The 21958-nt window shown below is 38.5% G+C and overlaps 1 protein-coding gene across 2 annotated transcripts in view; it reads left to right on the top strand.

Annotated features, from left to right (window-relative positions):
- The window catches only part of SUSD4 (sushi domain containing 4), a 73525-nt gene extending 51952 nt beyond the window's left edge, over positions 1-21573 (top strand). The window contains exons 3-9 of one of the 2 annotated variants that reach the window (XR_011808096.1): positions 253-432; positions 3491-3679; positions 17381-17572; positions 18016-18160; positions 19874-20253; positions 20369-20584; positions 21396-21532. Coding sequence is in view for 1 of the 2 variants with exons in the window: in XM_027453076.3 (XP_027308877.2) it covers positions 253-432; positions 3491-3679; positions 17381-17572; positions 18016-18160; positions 19874-20253; positions 21396-21424 (1115 nt within the window). In the remaining variant the exon portion in view is untranslated. Of the gene's footprint in view, positions 1-252; positions 433-3490; positions 3680-17380; positions 17573-18015; positions 18161-19873; positions 20254-20368; positions 20585-21395 lie in introns of both variants that reach the window. The other variant, XM_027453076.3, reaches the window with a different exon arrangement.
- Positions 21574-21958: the final 385 nt, after the last annotated feature.

The following is a 21958-nucleotide window of genomic DNA, read 5'->3' as shown; positions in this document are numbered from 1 at the left end:
AACTCTCTTAATTGTGTTTGTTTGAAAACATCTGGGGTAATGATCCATTATTGTAACACAGCAAATTCTAGCATTGTGATATAGACTTTGTAACTGATGGTTAACTAGGGAAAGTATATATTAACTGAAATGCATTTTGTCCAAATGGTTTAAGCAGAGCACTTACATTAACTATTAACTTTTGCTTAAGAGTTTGATTATTGAATAGCTAGACATGTTATTTTAATTAAGTTAATTTCTTTCTTTATGAAGTCACAGATTGCCTTGTTCCACATGTTGAAGATGCAGAGATTCATAACAAGACTTACAGGACTGGAGATAAGTTAATAATCAGCTGTCATGAAGGATTCCAGATCCGTTACCCTGACTTAGACAACATGGTTTCAATTTGTCAAGACGATGGAACTTGGGATAATCTGCCCATTTGCCAAGGTTTAGTACACCAGAACATCCTGTTTTATAGCTCATGCACCTTGTGATAGCTTGCCAATATTTTTTTCATACAGTTGTAAGGATGTCAGTGGTCTTATAAATCCCGCTGTACAGTATTTGAACAGCACTACTTTTAAGATTTTTTGATTTCTCCTCCCCACTGCTCATGGCAGGAAAGAAGATGACACTTTAAGAACACAACCATACTTGAAGTATTACTTCAGATATTGTTTTTAATTTGATAGTTTAAAGTCTTACACAGGTACATTGCATTTTAAAAATAAATCAGGTTTAAATCAGAATATCAGCAAAAGATCTGATGAGCAACTGACATGTTTGTACAAATTAATTTACGGAAACATTCAAATTTCTAACTGCAATTTACCTTTGTTTGTCTTGTGCAGTGGGCACAAGTAGAGGAGAGAAGATGCTGGAACCTGTTTGTCTCTCTGAGTTTTCAGCAGAATTGTTAGTCAGATTCACAGTCCATTAAACTGATAGGTATTGACTGAAAACAGAGAGTTTGAACAGGAATGATTTTGGCCAGAAAATCTATTCATAGTTGAACTTGTAGTATTAACAGTTTGAGAACCCAGCTTTGCTTAGACTGAGAAGTGCTGGGGTAAGCCAACTTTAGTGAATGAGAGCTGAATAACCCTAGTCTGCCATTATTTCACATTTCTGACATGCCTGTCTAAGTACTTTAACCTATTCAAGTTTGGCCAGCTGAACAGCATCAAAAGAATTTAACTGTCTGTGCTAAGAAGACTGGGTTAACAGGAGCTTTCATTTCTATGTGACAGTTCCCAATAGGCACTTAAGGACAATACTGTCTCTTGCAGCAGGGAAGCTGAAACACTTCTCAGAAGTGACGGTGGCAGGGTGATACACAAAGTTTGGTGTGTCAGCTGGAAGGTGATAGCATTCATGGGTGCCACCCAGAAGTTACAGGAGCTTACTTTTATGTGTGTCCATAGTTAGGACTGTCAGTTTGGGACACATCCACCTATGTCCCATGGTGTTCTTTTAGACTGTGGTACGTGCATGGAGACATTTAGGCACATTAGTTCTGAAGTATTTTACCAGCAGTGACATAGTGTGTGGCAATAGAAAGAAAGCAAACCATTTTTGAGAGTAGGTTCACCTTACCTCATCTCAGGGGTTGCAGCATCTTCACAGGCCAGTTCACCGTTCCCTAAGACAGACGCTGAAAAATAAGACTTTAGGTAATTAGGGTAGGTTAAGACTCCTCCAGTTAGGTGAGGTGAACACTCATAAGATGGATTTGTAAGTACTGTATTTGCGAAAGGTTCAGGTGGAAATTTCATGATAACCAATATTAACTGGGATAACAGAACTACCCCCCGACTTTTTACTTTCTTCTGTGACTGTATTTATATATGAAACACAATCAATTGCTGCTACTCAACATTCAATGTCAATTGCTTTTAAAAATAATGGCAATTATTTAATATTGGCAAATATTTAATATTATTTTGTAATAAAAATTACAAAATAATTGCACAAGAACAAAGTGCTTTAGCTACTAGATAGGTACAGAATAGAAGATTTAGGTTCCAATATCTGTCATGTTTTGCCAAATTCTATAATCCTGTTCCAGAATTATTTCCAGAATTTTCTTTTGGCCATATTAAGCACTAATGCTATAAAAGTCATTCGTATGCTTGCACTTAGTAGGCTGTTAATTGCATTTACATGGCCATTTGATTAAAACAGGCAGGAGTTTTATGACACTAAGACATTTTTTTTTCTGGTTGAGCAGTGGGAGAGGACTGTAGAGCATATAGGAATCAAGCCACAAACTATTTTTGGCATGAGAGAGTCATGATAATGACTCTGGATAATTAATCTGGAATGATGTGAATTTCTTAGCAAAAATTGTCAAAATGGAGTTTGCAGCACCTGGAGATGTTTGGAGACCTAGGGATTTTCACAAACCCTTAGATCTCCTAAAAATTCCAGTAAATCTTGGTCCTGCACTGCAGAGACCCCAATAAGCATTAAAATTTTGAGCCAATAGGGCAAAACCTGCTCTGATACAGTTCAGAGGACAGCAAACCTGGTCTTGCTTGGGCAGTCAGCATTCCTTCCGTCTGTCCCATTGTAGGTTGCTTATATCATCCTGCTCAGCGGACTGCTTGGTTTGCAGGAATTGACATGTTACGTGTGGGGCATATGTAATCAGGGGTATGAGCAGTTACCAGCAGGCAGAATGCCCAAAGATTTATTTGAGCACGGAGTAAACTAGTACAAAAGTTGCCGAAAACATTGCTCTGATAGTACAGTGTACTTGAAAAAGCTTTCAAGCTTTTTCTGTTTGCTTTTGCTCTTGACCCTCTTCTTCAATTGACCGTTGCAAGGAAATAACCACATAAAATGCTGCAGAGACTTTTTCTTTATAGATACTAGCTGGGCATCCATAGTAGTGTTAGCATCTTACAAGAGGTTCTCAGACTGATTTTTGTTCCCCCCTCAGACACAAATTATGTGAATTGCTCTGTGTTTATCATGTGACTGCTCATAGTAAGTAACATCGCTTTAGACTTTCTCAAATTGGAACTTCAAAATCATTAATTCTGTCTGAAAATCTTTTACAATTGTGTACACGTTGTCAGAGAAGCGGTTTTAATATTGAAGAAAGTTTACATGACTGCTTTAGGAGGAGGAATAAAACTTGTGGTTTATATAGGTGGCAATCTTTATTTATTAAGGATACTAGCACAAAAAGAACAATTGCCATCTGCTAAAGCAGTGAATGTTTGTGCAGCAAAATACTGTAATTTTCAGTAAACCTTTCTTGAATTTGCTGAGACTGAATCCCACACTAGCAAACTGTGGGGGTTAAACAATAAAAGAGTTTGAAACAGGGTAACGAAGCATACATATCTGAGGGAGATTATGCAGCCATGCCATTCACAGAAGAGAATATGAAGGAATTCTTAAATTGAAGGATTATTATTATTATTATCAGGATGTGTTAAGATGACTAAGATAAGCACCTTATAATAAAAGATACCTCCCTCTTCTTAATTTGCAGGTTGCCTGAGGCCATTGGTTCTTCCTCATAGTTACATTAACATATCTGAGTTCGAGTCCTCCCTCCCAGTAGGAACAGTGGTGTATTACCAATGCTTTCCTGGATATAAACTAGAAGGGGCAGAGTTCCTTGAGTGCATGTATAACCTTATCTGGTCAGATAGCCCACCTAGGTGCCTTGATGTGGAAGGTAAATGTCTTATTGTTTGTTTATCTTGCTTTTAATTTTGCAAAGCAGCATGCTCACTATGACTTTAACGCAGGGCTATGGCTGCACTTCCGTTATATGTCTTCTTTCTGCAGGCTATGCAGAATATACCTTTTTTTTTTTTTTTTTTTTTTTTTTTTTTTTTTCCCCGCATGCACTCAGTTCTGGCTCCCTGCACAGTCAGCTGTTGGGGTTCTCCATCTAATGTTTCTTCTCTTGGTGTCCTCAGTGCAAGATTGGAAGTTCTTAACAATGGTGGTTGCTTTGCTTTGAAAATGTGAATTCTTTGCAGCTTTTCTAATGAAAATACTGAGGGAATTATGGAACACACATTCATCTACAGGTGGTCAGTGGTTCTATAGGTACAGACAGATTTCCATGTGAAACAAAAAATGTTCCATGCAAACTCTTGGATTGGGCTGTGTCAGCTGCAAACATTATTCAGTGACACATGATGCTGCACACTTGAATATTTGTTGTCTCTCATAGCAGTTAACCTTAAGGATTTGCAACCAAAGTGATTGACTTTACTGATTAGGAACATGAGAATCGTGGCCAGAGTGCAATGGATCTTACCAATCCAAAAGGAATAGTCTGTAACTACAGCTGCAGTGCTGGAATGTAGGATATTGTAAGGGTATTTATATTTGCATCCCATACATTTAAAACAAAGACACTGAATGGACTACTCCATACGTTAGCAAAGCCTTGAGGATTACCTTGTGCCATCTTCATTCTGCACCTCAAATAAAACATCCCAGGAAGTTATCAGAATCCAAATACATCCTCTGCATTTCATGCACCTAAAAAAGGTATATTTTAGCTGTTTCAAGCCTGTAAGGTAGATATCTATAAGTAGAATTTAGCTGAAAGCAGTAATAGGAATATATGTGTGGTGCCTTTGTCAGGGAGCTAAATGCTAAACAACCTGGGAATGCAAAAATTTGCCAACAGCGTCAACAAAGTGATATACTACATAAAAGTAATACAGTGATTCCAAACTAAAAATGCCTTTGCAATTTTGGAATGATACAATGATTTTTTTTGTTTGTTTTCTTTTGTTTGTTTATTTTTTATTTTGATTTAGCATACCATAAAAGATTAATTGCAGACCAGATCTATGGAATCCATTTTTCAGAGGTTTGCTTGTTGTTGTTTTTTATATCACAGAAAATATGTAACTTGAAGAATTAGAAAGTCCCTTTTAGCCTTGATCAAGCAAATGTAATAGCTTTGATAAATAATGACAACTCTCTAGTTAGGAAGATAAGAGCATTAAAATACAGAAACACCTGCTTATGAAACAGAAAATGCTGTGCCAGTGTGTTACCCTCCTTTAAAACAGGTGAGCATTCCAGCTCTGATCAAAATATCTTGGAAAATACATCAGTTGAGCCAAGCTAGGTTTCAAGTTTGTGTTCATTACTTATTGCTTGTATGAAAATGTCATAGAGAGGGTCTTTTTTATGGTACCTTAAAATATGAGATAAGAGCTGCTGCCCTGAAAGTCCTACATTTTAAATAATATGTCAGAAGTTGTTACCCCAGTCAACCATGACGAACTGTAATAAGTGGATCTGTGTGTGCCAGCCACTGGGTCAGGGCAACGTGGGATGCCTCTTGAGTTTTGCATTAAATCCAGCCCTCCTTTTATTTATTTTTCTTATTGCTCTATTTTATTGTTAGAACTGACACTTTTTGTGGTGGTTTCATATGGGGTCCCATCAATGCATGTGTTGAGTGAACCCCAGGAGGCTGAATTCCACATCTGTAAGCATACCACTTGCAAGGACAGGTTCTCCTGAGATAGAGAGCTGCTCCTGGTAGAATAGAGAGCACCATCACCAAAAGGCCACCCCCACCAACTCCACCTGTGAATGATATTTTAGGTAGCCTTCAGCTGGTATGCAGAAAATTTTGACATTAAATCCTTTAAATCAACATTAGATGCTCTTGTTTGAAAGTGTTAAAGTGATTTATGCAAGGAGCTGCAGACTCCAGGAATCTTGTTACAATCTACTACTCTAATTAGAGAACAAAACTCCCTCACCGCATATTTTTTTATTCTGCACCTTGCATACTAATGTCAAGCTCATTTCTCGGCATTATTTTTATGTGTGTTGTATAATCTCACCAAGAAGTATTTTTTAACAGAGGAAATCTGCAAATATCAAATTAATTCAATTTATTTCTTTCCAGGATCAATTCAAAATTTATCCTAATAAATTTTCCTTTTCAGTATTTTAATATGGTAATGATTAAAAGTAAATGGTTGTTAGGAAGCTACAGTAAAACATTTTAGAGTTTTTATTCTGCTGTAAGCAGAATTTTTCTTTTTCATTTATATATATTCTATAAACCTTTACAGAGGGAATGTCTTAAATGTATGTGCAATTGCACAAACGCTATCTGTCAATCTTTTGAAATTTTGTCTCTTTTTGAAGCCAAATTAATTCTGAATGAAGAGCTTCCACACCATTTAAACGCATGGTTATACCAGGGACCGCTTGGATTACTTTCAACTTTGTGTCAAGTAGCTGTCTCTCTAAAGCAGTTGTATGTATGCATTGGGGTTTGCTACAGTGATCTGGCAGCATCTATATGCTTCACATATAGAGTCAAAATAAATGAAGATTGGAAGGAACAATCAGTTCATCTCATCCATCCTTTCACTCCTACCGCATGCTTTCTAACAGTCAGCCCAGTCTTGTTCTCAGTATCAGCAAAAACAGCTTCCACAAACTCTTGTGAGAGGCTATGTTATACTCAGGAAAATTTTGATGAGAGGGAAGAAGACATTTCTGCATAAAAATTGTGCTACCTGGTGCTGATATGCAGCCAACATTGCAATGTTGTGCAGTGGCTTCTCAGAAACAGCTGTTGGACCTGATCAGGAAAGTTGTTATAGCTCAGGCAAATAAGGGTGCCGCTAGCTCAGATTGCCAAGTATTTACTGTTATGAGATCCTGTTCTTAAATGTTTGTAACTTTGCCAAATTTAAACATTCAGATTGATTTTTGAGTGTCTGCCTCAGGCTGAATCATTTGGGAAGCTTCAGTTGAAATGGTTCAGCTATCTCTGAGAATGATGTTAGAGGAAATTGTGTTGTTTTACTGGATTGTTACAGTCATTTAAGGGATAAGCTGAAACATCTTAACATTGAATTTTCTACTACTTTTATTCCTTGATTTATGTCTTCAACTTTTTTTATATCCCCCCCTCCTTTTTTTTTTTTTTTTTTAATTTCATTACTATGCAGAAGTTTTGTAAATATTCTTTTGTACCTAAACTTGTTAGACAATTCTAAGGATACATGAAAATCAAAGGAAAATGCTAATTTCTTAGTATGATTTTTGAAATGCCAGTTTGGGGTTAATGATCCATCTGTAGAAATTAATAGAAGTTATTGATTGCCTTCTGTATAATCAGATATGTAAAAGATTGGGAGGAAAAAGGACCTTAAATTGAAGATTTTGCCATATGTAGTATAAAAACTTCCTGAAGAATTAAATGGCTTCCCAAAACATCGGAGAGCAAGCACCTAAAAACATACTGGTAGGGAATTCCGTGAAATGAAATGGACAGCCAACTGCTAGTTTCTTCTCCCTGGTAACCAATGACAGGATGCATGGGAAGAGCACAAAGCTGCACCAAGGGAGGTTCATGAGGAGAAGGTTCTTACTGTGAGGGTGGTCAAACACTGGAAAAGGCTTCTTAATGAGGTAATTGATGTCCTATGCCTGTCAGAGTTCAAAAGGCAATTGGATAATACCCTCCTTAACAAGCTTTAACTTTTGGTTAGCCCTGAGGTGGTCAGGCAGGTGGACTTGATGATGTTTGAAGATCCCTTCCAACTCAACTCAGCACAACTCAACTCAACTCAACTCAAATATTCTGTTCTGTTCTGTTCCGTTCCATTCTATAATATTAAGATATTAGGGTAAGTATATACTGAGATCCTATTCTATGTTTACAACTATTGAGCATGCAGGCAGAAGGGAGAATTAAGTAAATATTGCAAAATACATCATCTAAGTTAACTGAGTTGATATTAACACAAGACATAATAGCCTTGCTTTTAACAGTACTGACCACAGTGGAGTATTAGAATATACTCAGTGCCTAGAGAAATAGTTCTCACAACTCAGAAATGATAAGCAACAGTAAATGCTCAAATAGCAGCAACAATGCCTATAAGCACTGTTACTTGGGCAATGCCTTTGCATTGGTGACTCCTTTAGTACAATAGCCAAAGACTGAAATAGGCTGATGGTCTTTCACTCTGGGGTCTTATGAGTCATATAAAGCAGGTGTGATGTATTTACACACAGTTTTATTGAAAAAAAGACATTCAATAATTCTAAGGGTTGTTGACTGTAGGTTATTGTTCGTTCATCACCCAAGGCTGTACAAATGGTACATATGTCCAGGTATCTTGTGCAAGTGTGGAAGTTGAACACTTTACAGAGCTGCTCATAGATGTCTTGGAATGTCTATTTTTATTTATTTATTTATTTCTGTTGGAAGATTCTGACTTTCATCTGTAGATCTTTATCCACAGCTGAAGAAGTGAGGAGATGAACTAAAACCAGAAAGAGCACAGTGACATGAAATATTCACCAGACAAGTCATATTGTTCTATGGTTGTACTGCTTAATAATCATCAGATCACTTAATTGCAGCACATGCATTGTAATGTAAAGTAGAAAGAAAACTAGAACATATTTGAAGACAGAATGATACACGAAAGTGGACATTTTACAGCTCTTGTTGGAGGTGGGATGAAGGGATTGAGAGTTTAGAGAACAGTCTCCAAGTTGAAAATGTTGTATGAGAATGATAAATACTATTATATTACTACTCTTTTTTTTTTTTCATTGCAGAAATCTTCTTTGATCTTCGTTGTGATTGAAATAGATACATTCCACACTAGTCTTAGTTTTTCAAGTAAACAACAGAAGAACAATTAATCTGTTTCTTTTATGTCTTCTGTTTCTGCCTGATGCACAGGAGTGTCAAAGTAAATCGTTATTATACCTTCACGGGTACCCTAGTGTACCTTTCAGAAACTCCTTAGCATTTCCAGAATCAGCCAGACATCCAGACTCTTTTATAGAGCCATAATTTCTGCTCTGAATTTCCATGTTAGCTGCCAGATGCACTTAGTATTTTATCCAGAGTGCTTTAAATATGCTGAGGATTAGGTAAGGGAAAGCAGACAAAATTTATCCCTGAGGGCTGTTTTATAATATTAATCTTTAACTTTATATGGCAAGGCTCCTCAGAAGGGAAAAACACACTGCATTGTCTAGCTTGAAATCAAATCTCTCTGTGCTTTATGGACAAGTTCATTAAATTTGGCTACATAGTGCAGTCACAGGACATCTTCCACAAAAAATGGGAAGTGTAGCTATAGACTCTAGAAAATCTACTTGCAGTGTAGGTTTGTTCACTTTCAGAGACAAGAACAAACATTTAAATAGAAGTAATTTCACCAGTGGATAACTTGATAACTACACATAAATAACAGAAACTAATATTCTTTCATACCTCCTTATACTTGTAAGTTGGTTTTGTGGCTTTATCATCCAGTTCCCCTCACTCCTTTTTTGTTTTTTTCTTAGCATCATTCCAAGGGGGATAGAGCCTTGTGATTTTCCTTTTCCCAGGAGGTACATTTTGACTTCTTCAGCCTTCAGCCAAGCCTTAGGATATGGCTCTTTTATCCCAGCAAGTGCAGCTGGATTTGGTATTCCTTCTTTCCATCAATATCTAATGATGGGTGTAGGTGACACCAGGCAGGCTCAAGGGATTGTTTCTTATAAACAAAGAAAAAAAATAAATTAAAGAGAGTTATAATAGGATAACCCTGGTTTATTCAGCTTACAGTGAACGCTGGCTTCTTCAGACGTCTCTGATGGCTGTTTTTACCTGTCTGGGCTTCTTAGACAACTTCCCAACAGTTCTGTCTCCCTGTTCCACCTCCATTCTACTGCTGAGTACTTTGACCTTTTTTTTTCTCCGATCTTTTCCAGGTTTGGGGTTATCCTGTGACAACTGTCAAATACCCAAGCCTGGCTTATTTTGCAGCTCTCTGATTCCTTCCTGTTAGGTGTCTGTGCAGTCCCCAATTAAACTCAATGAATGCAGTCAACCCATAAGCATCCCAATCACAAGTTGATATACAATAGGCATAGTTTATTATAACCATCAGATGCAGTAAAAGCACTGACCTGAGAAGAAAAGAAGAATGGTCTTTCCACTATCTAACTAAAGTTTTCATTTCTGAATATTTCTTTAACAGGAATCCAGCCTCAGCATTTATCTTTGTTTCTTTTTTAATGTAGTTGTTAATGATAGGTCACTGGAGTACAGTACCTGGCTGCAGCTGGAGCTCAGGCAATCAGACACCTTAATGGCATCAATTCTATACAAAAATAGTCGCAAGGAATTGGCTCCACATTCAGAAATGAGGCCAAATATTCAGCATCTGCTTCTCAAAGTCTTAAAAAGACCATTACTGATCATAAAGTCAAGCACTCACGGGAAAAGGAAGAAACAAAAAAAGGACTGAGAGATGAAGAAAGCTAAAATGATCTGCTGTAAATGAGACCATGGTGTTCCAAGCACTCCCATGTGAATCATTAATATAAATATTTCCCTGAAGATAATTATGGGTGTCTTGCTAAAAGAACCCCTAGCTCTCCATTGCAGCAAGCTCATAATCAATGTTTGCAGTTTAAACAAAAAATCACATTTTTGAACTTATAATTTACAGGTGAAAGCTCACGTGGGATGTGTTTCATCTCATACATACTGTGAAATGCATTTGAAAATAAAGGCTTTTGCATTAAGATCAATGGTTTACTGCCAGTTATACTATGAATGGCAGGATTGTTGAGGGTGAGGGTGAGTTTGGTCTGATACTCATGTAGGAGCTCAGCTGACTGCAACTGTGAAATGGTCTCTGTAACTCCAAGTAATAAACAAGCTCTATGTGTAAGTGATTGTAAATCACCTTCTGTTTCCTTTCGGGAATCAGTTAATGCTAAACTATTGTTAAGATAGGCTTGGAATAAGTTTTATAATGCTTCATTTAGGCTCTTACAGCTGGTGCCAGTGATAGGGATTTTCAGCAAGATGGTGTTTGTCAGAACTAGACCAGAGAAACAGATTTTCACTAAAATCTTAATTATTCAACTCATTTCACACTTTGTAGAAGGTGAAAAGTGCTTCCTACTGTGTGCACATTGAAAGATTACTCTTGTAATTTTAGTGGGTACCAAATTAAAGCATGGTTGTCTAGGAGTGAGAGCAAGCAGTCTGGGAGTCATGAGATCCAAGGTACAGCTGCCAGTGACTTACTGAATGGTCTGTAAGGAGTTACTTAACTGCAACTGTCTTTTCAGAGGAAAAAAATGTAGGTGGCACTGTGAAGGTTAAGTAACTGGAGATGGAGAAGAATTTGGAAATTATTGGCTAAGAATACAGTATTTTGAATAATCCTTGCTGTAGGCTTTCAATAAATAAATTTACTGGAAAATTCAGGGTTCAAAATAATAATCTCGTATCTTTATTCCTTTATATTATGTCTACTGTTGAGCTTAGTAGGAGTGACTTTATATACTTAGTTGTTTCCACCATTATTTCTGTTTTGGTAGTACTGTTCATGGTGTTGATTTGCTGTGGGAATAATCAGGAAAATTCCTCAAAACATGTCTTTACTTTCAAAATGCAAGTAGAGTAGAGTGGTTGGAAATGTAACTGAATATACATATTCAATATACCAGAACTGAATTATGGATTGTAGCAGTTCTGACATGAAAATACCATTTTGTGAAAAACAATTCTATCTCCCAACTGCACTCTACCATCTGGTGATCAAGCACAGCACCATCAGCTGGCCAGCTGGTCTCTTGGCTGCATGCAGGGCAAGGATGAGAGGGCTGAAAGGCATCCAGCTTGGGGAGAAATATATATAGGTCCCTCAGTGGCTTTTTCAGGGAATTAAGAGCTTATGTTTTGGGGTAAGAGAGAGCCTTTACTGAGTGCCCTGCTCTTGCTTAGCACATACGCGGAGCTAAGGATGCCCCATGCACTGCAGCGGGATATGTCTACCTCAACTGAGTACACTGCAGACAGTTACATGAAGGTAAAATTGCCAAGGTAGAACAGTAGTAGTGATGACTGAAGGCTTCTGGGCGTTTCCTTCACAAGAAAATTTAATGTGATCAGGAGGTGAATTTGTAACAGAAGAGAAACTCCCTCGGGTTTTCCAGGAATATTCACCTTCCAGAAGGTGTTCGTCTTCCTTGAATGCAGGCAGGCTGGGACTATACTGTCAAGAAGAGACTTGCAGTAGCCAGAGGACAGGTGCCCAGATTTCTGATGTTACTTAGTTTTGTGACACATAGAAGAATGACAAATAAGGATCAGGAGAACCCTTGTTCTCTTCCAGCTTGTTTACAAACTAGATGGTGTGTCCACCGTAGGCAAGCCTGAGCTTTCTGTACCTCTCTGATTACTATCTGGCAATATACAGCATTGTTTCCCCTCTGCATTGTAATCTGCAGTTTTTCATCTGTGTCTCCCTCATCATGAAGTTTCATCTTAATCTTTTATCATTCTTTGCATAATAAGCAGGGATTCATGGTGTGTTTGGAAGAAGCTTTATTTTTGATTAGTTGCAAACGTCTCTAACACTGTCCATCCCTGTGTGCAACACAAAATGGCTGGCCTCACACTGTATTTTTCAGTTAAACCAGCTAACCTAGTAACCAGAATCCTACATGAAAGGCTAGAGAAAAAATGTACTACACAAAAATTCAAAGCTGGAAAATCAGATTCTTGCTTATTTGTGAGCATAAGTGCCCTGTATTTCACAACTTTATTACATTTATTGTTTGGCTTGTGTTTGGTTCATGGCTAGGCAAAACCTGAATAATTTACATCCAGCTTATTTTGAGCAAAGACTAAACCTACTGGCCAGAATGCCAATGAACTGACTGGCCAAAAAATAAAATTTGGAGCGCTGTAAATATCTGCAACTCCACTTCCATCTCTCTACCACTGGCTTTTAAAAAGTGACATGACATCTTTATTCTGTGCCATCAGTGTTAACTGAGTCTATGCTAATGCCAGAAATTCTTCCTCCCTCCTACAGTCCCAACATCAGCAGTGCAGAATTACTGCAGTATCCTCTGGGCAGTGTTTAAAAAGCTTCTTAACCGTAATGGGTAGAAAAAATGACTCTGTGAACTCCATTTATTGTTCTAATGTGTGAGTGCTCACTGCCTATATCCCCCTGGCAGGGGCCCTGGTTGGAAACACCAGGGGGGAAAGAGCCACCTTTGCCTTTTGTTGGGCTTTCCCTTGCAGAGAATGTCACAGATATTTCTGCTGTCCCTGGGACATGAGCACAGCTGCAGATACTCAGGGTGGGTTTCAGTTCAGTTTGTGTGGTTTGGGACAGCAGTTACTGGGGATCACACCAGCAAGCATAGAGGGCACGGTGGTGGCTTGATGTTACTCACTGAGCGTTTTTGTACCAAAAGTGCAGGAATCACTATTTTTTTTCGGAAAAGCTGAGGAACCTTAATTTCTGCACCATTTAGCCTGCCATTCAAAATGCTTTATTTGTCAATAAACAGCAGACATGCATGGACATTGCTACAGTCTGGTGGCTGAAAAAACACAGTAGATGCTTTGGCAAAGCCTGATTGCTGCCCTGGGTTGTGAAAGCTGTAGCTCAGAAAGCAAAGCCTGTGGCCTTGACACCTCATGAAAGGGAGAGCTACCTGCAGGCACACACTAAGGTGGGAAGTATTCTGTTGTCTTTTGTTCCAAAAAAAATAAATCTGTAAGCCTGAAGTAGGTCTGCTTCTCCAAGGCAACATGTGACTGTGTTTGAAACATAAGGACTGAATTGAAACCCAGGTTTTAAGCTCTTCCTCAGAGTACTAAACTTTCATTAAAATCAGACAGAGAAGAAAGCCCATAGCTGATCTCACAGGAGAGACCTGAGCTCCAACTGTTCCTAAGAGCAGGAGGAGATGGCTGTCAGATCAAATCAGGAATTCCTTAATTCGGCTTCCTTGAGCAATGGTAGTTCAGAGCATCCCAGAAGGGATTTATTTGTGATATAAACACATTTGTTCTTTCTTTTTGATTAATGATTCCACATTTTGGCTAAGAATGCTGTGCTGTAAAGTCCCTGTAAGTCCCCTTACAGTCTGTGGCCAATAAAGATGCAGAGATCCTGATCATGGGCTGCAAAATGCCCAGCAGGCACTACCTGACTTATGTCTGTATCTCAGACATGCTTCAAAGGTTCATATTATCTGTCTGAAAATGCTACTGGATTATTTATGCTGGATATTATTAGTAGTAGTACATTAAAGACTTAAAAGCTTTATAATGTTAAAAAGATGCTGAACTCTGTTGGTAATAAAGATTTGGTGTCACATTTAAGAACATCATGAAGGATTTTTTTTAAGAACTTCCTGAAGTAGAATTCACTTATCTCTATGATTATTTATTGTCCATACTCCATTCAGCTTTGACAGTGAAAATTTACTTGTCAAGCACACTTTTATTTTAGTCTGTTTGTGGTTATTTTCATTCTGTGAGTTTGATGCATTTGTCTGAAATCCACGGCCTGTAATTTCCAAATACAACAAGGGATGATCACTGGAATTGCAAAAAATTTAACTTCCCTAGAAAACTTCAATGGACTGAATTTTGCCACTTGGGTTTTAGTTCATATCTGATCTGGCACATTTCTTTAGTATGTGTAACTGGTATCATACACTGGTATCTAGCACGATGCTAAGTATCAGTGGTGAGGGACAGGACACTTACAATGTCCTGTAAGACAACTGACTCTTCACTAAAAACCTTCTGTCTGTTGAGAGCCAAGAGTGCTCAGCAGCCCTCTAGACTAGCCAAAATCTTGCTCTTCTGTGATCAAAGCTAAGACCACTTCATTGCTGTCTTTCCACTGACTGTAAATGATCTTGGGCAAAGATGATTATGGAAATATAGGTGTATGACTAACTGCCCAGAGATGAAAACAAGTTCATCTTCGACTGCTGCTGATATAACTCACCTGATTTGATTTCACTTGGAAAAAGAGACTCTGAACCTGAGTTTTATTGATCATTAATCACCATGCTTGCAAAGGCACGTGGGGATCAGTTTGATCACGCAGCTATTAGAGGGTTTCTTAAACTGGGCGAACATAACGTTTACAGGAGGTGATGAGGGATACCCCATGTGACTGTAAAACCCAGATTCTGACACCCTACCTGACATAAGAATAAAGCTTTGATACCATTGAGCTTAACTCCTTCATTTGCAAACCTGCTCCATTGCAACTGCTGTTTGTTGTAAAAGCATTTAATACAAGAGTTGTTTGTAAGCACAGACATTTAAATCTTTAATTCATGGCTAACATAGTACAGTGCTTTAAAGAAATGTTTACAGACATTTCCAGGAGGCATCAGTACATGATCATTTCCCTTAAAATATGGAGGATGTCAGTAGATGGAGTGGCAGCCATTTTTAGCACTAAGTACATATCCTACACTAAGAGTAATGCTCTTGTTTTCAGGTTTTATAAAACACATCTCCATTTGTAAACAGACTGGCAGCTCCACATACGGGTTGTACCCACAGTACATTGTTTTTAATCTGACTGGAAACGGTGTCAGTCTTAAGCTGGGAGACCAGCATTGAGGCTTTTTATTTTTTATTCAGAAGGCTGTTTTGGCCCTTAATGATGTTAACAGGTTAGGGAATTGGAGTGTCAGGAATGGCATCAGGTGCATTTCTGGAGAGGAGAAATTTATTTCTCTGAGCGGTTGCTCCCTGTGATAAGATGTGCTTCATTTTCCTTGTTGCTAGGAGGGTAATGTGCATCCACACATCTCTTGCAGCCTGTCTTAGTTTGCCAAAACTCAGTTGCAAAGAATTTTAAATTGCTATCTTGGCATGCTATAAATGTAGATAATAAAAATATACCAGGCTTCCGTGCCTGGTTTTATGCTTTCACTGATTATTCTCTTTTTAATAAAGGAATGATCCCACATATGGACAAAAGGTGCTTTCCTGCTATTTCAGACTGACACCTTTACCCTATTAAGAAAATTGTTTTCAATATCAATTTGACCTCTCAGTAAACCATTTCTATTTCTCATGGACCTAGAGACTTTGGAAAGTGTGCAGAGTATTGAGGATGTGAATTTCTATGTGAATTACTTGCTCTGATTTCAAGTTATTATTAAGCCTTGCCAGGGAAAATGCAAACAAAACTATGTCCCCAGGGGATGAGGAATAGACATTGCTGCACATTGTAATCAGCCTCTCTTGAAGATTCATTTAATATCTTGTGTATTTTTTTTTTTATGAAATGCATTATTCATGTAACAGGATTCACAGAGAGAAGCAGCTGAATTGTAATTTCTGGGAAGATTCTTCTTCAGAGATGGCATTTTCATTATTTAAATCAATGCAGTAGGGATGGCCTGCATGAGAGAGGCATGAAGTGAAGGGGCCAGGCAGCCTGCAGATGGGGAACTGACGCAGTTAGTTTACTGTATCTAAGGGGGATTAAAAAAAATAATTAAAAAAATAGCTTACTGAAACACTGTTTAGGTCAGTATGTGGCCACTTTAGACATCATTACACTTAGTGGATTTTTTTTTCCTCTGTGTTAGGAGCAATACTTAAGAAAATAATATTCAACTAATACTTATTCAGTAAATAAACATCCTCTTTCAGAAAAATACTGCTTGCAAGCTGCTTTACCCGCTGCTGTTTCCTAGAGACTGCTCCTTCAGTTCTCTATTGAATTCATCTCACAGCAATGTGAGAAGGCATTTCTTCTTGTTTCTGGGTCTACAATAAAAGTTCCACATGTTTATATTGCAATTCAATCTTATATACATAACCTTATGTAAACTACTGTACTTAATTAACACAAGCTTAGTCTCTGCTCTATTTAATACCTCACTCCACCAGCCATCCCACTGGAATCAGTAGGGCTGTTCAGAGATAACAAAACACAAATAACACGTGTGGAGTCTGAGCCCAGCTAAACAAAACTTCAGTTGTACAACTGTAATTGCTTAAGTAGTGTCGTGTGCCATGCACCTCCTCCAGCACTGTTGATGGCAAACTTATCTTTAAAAGTGATTATTTCAGAATTTAGTTAGGGCATATAACCAGTCAATTATGCTATTGAAAAAGATATAGGATCATACAGCTGAATTTGAGATATTTCATATGGAAAAAGATTCTCTTTGGCTGTCCCGCTGCATTCCCATATAATTGTCCTACACACCCATGTGCCCCCTTCTGTTTTCCACCTCCCCTTTACCCCAGAGGCTGGAAGGGTTCACTGATACCATCTGTCATATCTTTAAAAAAGCAGGTGACTGCAGAGCTTTCTGGTGTAAGTGTGAGCCAAAAACTTCCTATGAAGTTTTCGAACTTCACATTTCTGCAGGAGGTGTATGCACCCGTTCACTGGCATGGACAGGAGTGTGGTGTTCCAGCAGTAGTGAGTTGGTGCCACTCAAACATAGCCTCCTGAAATGGCAGGGAGCCTGGAAGGGTGTTTTGATGCACAGTGGCGGGTGGCTGTGGTTAACTTCTTTCTCCTTTTCTCTCTGTCTGCCCAAGTTTGTCCACTACCTCCAATGGTGAGCCATGGAGATTATATCTGCCACCCGCGGCCTTGCGAGCGCTACAACCACGGGACAGTGGTGGAGTTTTACTGTGATCCTGGTTACACCCTCACCAATGACTACAAATACATCACCTGCCAGTATGGAGAGTGGTTCCCCTCCTACCAAGTCTACTGTGTCAAAACAGGTAAGGGAGCAGCAATGGCATATCCTCTTATAGTCCATCTCCTTCAGATCAAATCAGTAGGTTAGTAATGCCTGGTGAAATTCATTTGTTTTAGGCTTAAGTAATTAACATTGATTTTTAGATCCCATTAAATACTATATATTTTATTCCTGAATGATCCTAAACCATCTCAACAGTTATCTCTTCAAATGTACTGTGGAATGTCTTGTGGATTTTTAATTTGTATATAAAGCAAATTCATGATTGCATGCATAAAAGAAACATCAAGGGGAAAAAACAAGGTCTAGCCTCTGTGACAGTTTACTGTTAAGGCTGTTTGTAAATAAAACACATATGTAAGAAATCTCACACCCTACCTGGCACTTCTGACTATTGTTGCAGAATTAATATAAAATAGCAGCAGTAATAAGCACAATTGTGGTATTGTTCTCTTTTTGTTACAGAACAAACTTGGCCAAATACACAGGAGACCCTCCTGACTACATGGAAAATAGTGGCTTTTACTGCTACCAGTGTTTTATTAGTACTTCTACTGGTCATTTTAGCCAGGATGTTCCAGACCAAATTTAAGACGCATTTCCTCCCAAGGTTTGTAATGTTTTTTTGTTCGTTTGCTTGTCTCTTGGGGTGGTGGCGGTGGTTTGGTTTGGTTTGGTCGATTGTTTTTTGTTTTTGAACACTGAAACCCTTAATTCAGTTTTCACATTCAGTGCTCCTTGCTGAGGAAGCAGAATGGCTCCTGAGCATTGCAGATACCTCCTTTGCACTGAACAGAAGTATCTGAACTACCTATACAGACAGGCACCCCTGGAAAGCCACTGTAGTTCCTTCTGCAACTGAGATAAAAGCCAAAGTTTGCCAGATTCATTCTGGGAGTAATTGCAGCTCTACTACTGAAAATTGCTGCTTCTGCGTATAAAAATATTTGACAGTGCTTTAAAATAGTCATTTTTGGGTGCCAGGGGAATTCATTTTTAAGTACTGTGGGTTCAGTAATGTAAGTTTTAAGAAAGAATTTCTTTTTTTTTTTTTTTTTTCTTCCTGTGGACAAATTTATATTAGAAGTTTGCTTTCCCTTCATGAGTATTATTTTCATCATGATTCATGAACATCTCCTACATCTACCTTTATTTCCATAAAATACTGTGCAGCTATGAGCATTTGTCATTGATTCGCACAGCACTCCTCAAGAGACAGGTAGGTGGGTACTATTATTATTATCTTGCAATGGGAAAAACAAAGGCAGGCATGCTATGGTTTAGGTAAAGCTTGTTATGTATCTAGGTTTAGATCTGTCTCTACATTTCAGTCTGTGCTCAATTTGCTATGGACCTTGACTGGGTGACTCTCTCTTTCTTTCACTTCTGTGTCTTTACCACACACAGAAAGGAAAGGTAAAAAAACTGTATGTCACTAAATATATCTCTATGTCAATGCAGGAGAATGAATTTGGCAGACTTACTGTTAAATAAGTACGTGTACCTGAAAGTATATGGATTGTATCATTAATGTGTATGTAAACATATATATTTACAGTACATGGGGAGGATACATATATGTATATAACTAGGAAAACCTTTAGGGTAAAGGGTTGCACCACAGGTATCTTTATAGCCTGGATTCATCTAGAGCCTATTCTTTTCAGAAGTTTTCATGTCCTAAGGGGACCTGGGACTAACTCCTTCCTGCTAGGATTCTGTTGTGATTTAATTGACTACAAAAAATATACTTCAGGGTTTATCAAATCTTCCCAACATAATTTAAATAATTTGTTTTAAAAAGAAACCAATCTAGTGCTGGTTAAGGATGTCTTCCTCCTTTGAAAGCAAGACCTGAAGGATGCCACAAATCTGGCCTCCAGATTCCTGTCATCCGATAATAGCCAGCTCAGTGCCTGTACCTGTGCTGTAAACACTTTTTTGCTCTAGCCCACATCTTTCCAGGGGTTCCGATACTCTTGACTGGTGAAGCGCACCTGTGATCTCATATCCATGATATCTTGTCTGCGTGGCACAGCAAATGGTGCTCCTTATCTCTTCCAAGCACCTGTTTTCTTTCCCTTCTCTAAACTGTGCTTCACATTACTTGGTTTCATTTATCCAGTTGTAACAGATTCTACCTGACTGTCAATCTGAACAGATTTTTGCAAAAGTGTGAAGCAAACATTTCTGTGAATGTTAATGACCCTGTAGCATCACTTTACGTGATTAGAAAGTGTTGTGTTTACTTGCATTCAGCAGTTGCTCCAATGTGCTTCTGAAACACTCTGGCTCTCTGCGATCATTTCTCTGTTTGACTTAGAGGCAACCAGGAGGGCTCCGTGGGTGACCCTGACTTTGTGGTGGTGGATGGTGTTCCTGTCATGCTGCCTTCCTATGATGAAGCTGTAAGCAGCAGCTTGAACGCTCTAGCACCTGGATACTCAGCTACAACAGACCAGGGGCGTATTTTGCAGACAGAAGATCAGAGTCCTCCTGCTTATCCTGGCCCCAGGATTACAGACATGCTGCCTAGTGAATCTGAGACCTGTGATAGTCAATCAGGCTCCTCTGAACTGCTCCAAAGTTTGTACTCATCGGCGTGCCAAGCAGCAGCGTTTTCTGGGTCAGATCGAACTGATGTGTCCCGTAGCACTCCTGGAGAGGCTGTGTCCACGAGTCCACGGATTGATATTACAGATGGTGAGTCTTACATAAGCGAGATACGTGAGTCCATAAGCAGGAGCCATTCATTTGTACAGTCAGAGCAGGAATAAAGCCAGCTGACCTGCTTTTTACTTTCTCCATATATTTGCAGAGTCCGTACCTTAATTTGGACATTCTTAAAACCATGCTACTGAGCTTCATGTCCATGATATGTCCTTGCTAACTGTGGTGCAAGGGATTTGACTCCCTGAGGGTAGGACAGGCCAGAAGGCTTCTCTCCAGACCAGGCAGCAGCAGTCTCATCAACGGGGATGACGGCGTGTGCCTGTATACAGCAGCAAAGTCAAACATCATCTTGCCTGTTCTGGTCTGTTCATCTGCTCCTCAACTGCTACATTCTTAACTCCCTTATGTACTGTGGTTTTCACAACAAAGAACATGATTTTCTCCTTAAAATGGAAAGAAAATCATATTTTCATGCCCAGACAGAATTAGCACCCTTTATTAAACAAGCTCATTGTGTCTGCATATATGGCAAACTATTCAGTCTAAGGCATGTATGCATTTACATACATTTTGAGCCTTGGACATGGGAGTCACAGCATTAAGGGGAACCTACTCACAGGACCATGTATTAGAAGGGAGATCATCATATACTATTGTCTGCATTTAAATCATGAGCATGCATTGATATAATTTCATGTAGTTCTAACAGAGCCTTATGGTGTGTTACTTAACATGTTAAGGGAACTACATAGCTTTCCTCAGAGTCATTTAAATGAGAAATGTGTGTGAAGCTTAGGTGGAGGAAATCTTCCTGCTTCATAGGGTTGGGGCTAACTTTTAATGGAATCACAAGTGGAAGAGGACTTCTGGAAGGAGGTGGGAGAAATAAGGATGCCAGTAGAAGTCTCTGCTTACTCTGAATGTTGAGTCAGTCTTTAATGTAGTAGAAGGGATGTTTGCACTTAGGTTTTGGTGTTTTAGAAAACATGGATAGTCTGAGTAGTTTAATGTTCATATAGCTGTTAGAGCATAAATGGGTATAGAATTGGATTTTACAATGCCCATTTTTTTTTTTTTTGTTTTTTTTTGCAGAATTGCTAATAATAACACTCTGCAAAGATCTAAAGGGAAGTTACAATCAGTAACCAGTACCATTTCTTTTTTACCTCTAGAGATTCCTTTGATGGAAGAAGACCCTTAGCCTGCACGGAGATGTGTCATCATTGCATTACACTGTCTGGTGACATGAATACAGAACACTTAGAGATAGAAAAGACTATCTGTGGATTTGGAGAGGGTATTTTCGTACTTACCAACCTTCCACATGATGATGTCACCAGATTGTGTGTACATCTTAATCCACAGTGGGGATAACAGCATCAACATTTGGAAAAGCAGTTTTATGAATGAATCCTGGGGATTTGACGAGAGCAGATGTAGAAAAAGAACTGTGGCTTTTTAGAAATGAAATGTATATCTGCATCGCAGAAAGTCATATGGTTCTGTAGAAATACTATTGGATTTTGATACTAACTGCCTCACAAAAGCATGTCAAAGTATGTAAATTTGCTTATAAAGACTGCTTTAAATGATCTATGGGCCTCTAGTTTATGAAGAAAGCTTTCAAGTTTAAAAGAAATACTACTACTGAAACACACACACACAAAGAGGAACAATCCTCTTTGACTTTCGTATGATAACCAGGAAGCTTTTGATTTACTTGTTGATTTTGTTT

The sequence above is a fragment of the Anas platyrhynchos genome, chromosome 3 (assembly GCF_047663525.1).
Source record: "Anas platyrhynchos isolate ZD024472 breed Pekin duck chromosome 3, IASCAAS_PekinDuck_T2T, whole genome shotgun sequence".
NCBI lineage: Eukaryota > Metazoa > Chordata > Aves > Anseriformes > Anatidae > Anas > Anas platyrhynchos.
This window is presented reverse-complemented; position numbering and strand designations above follow the sequence as displayed.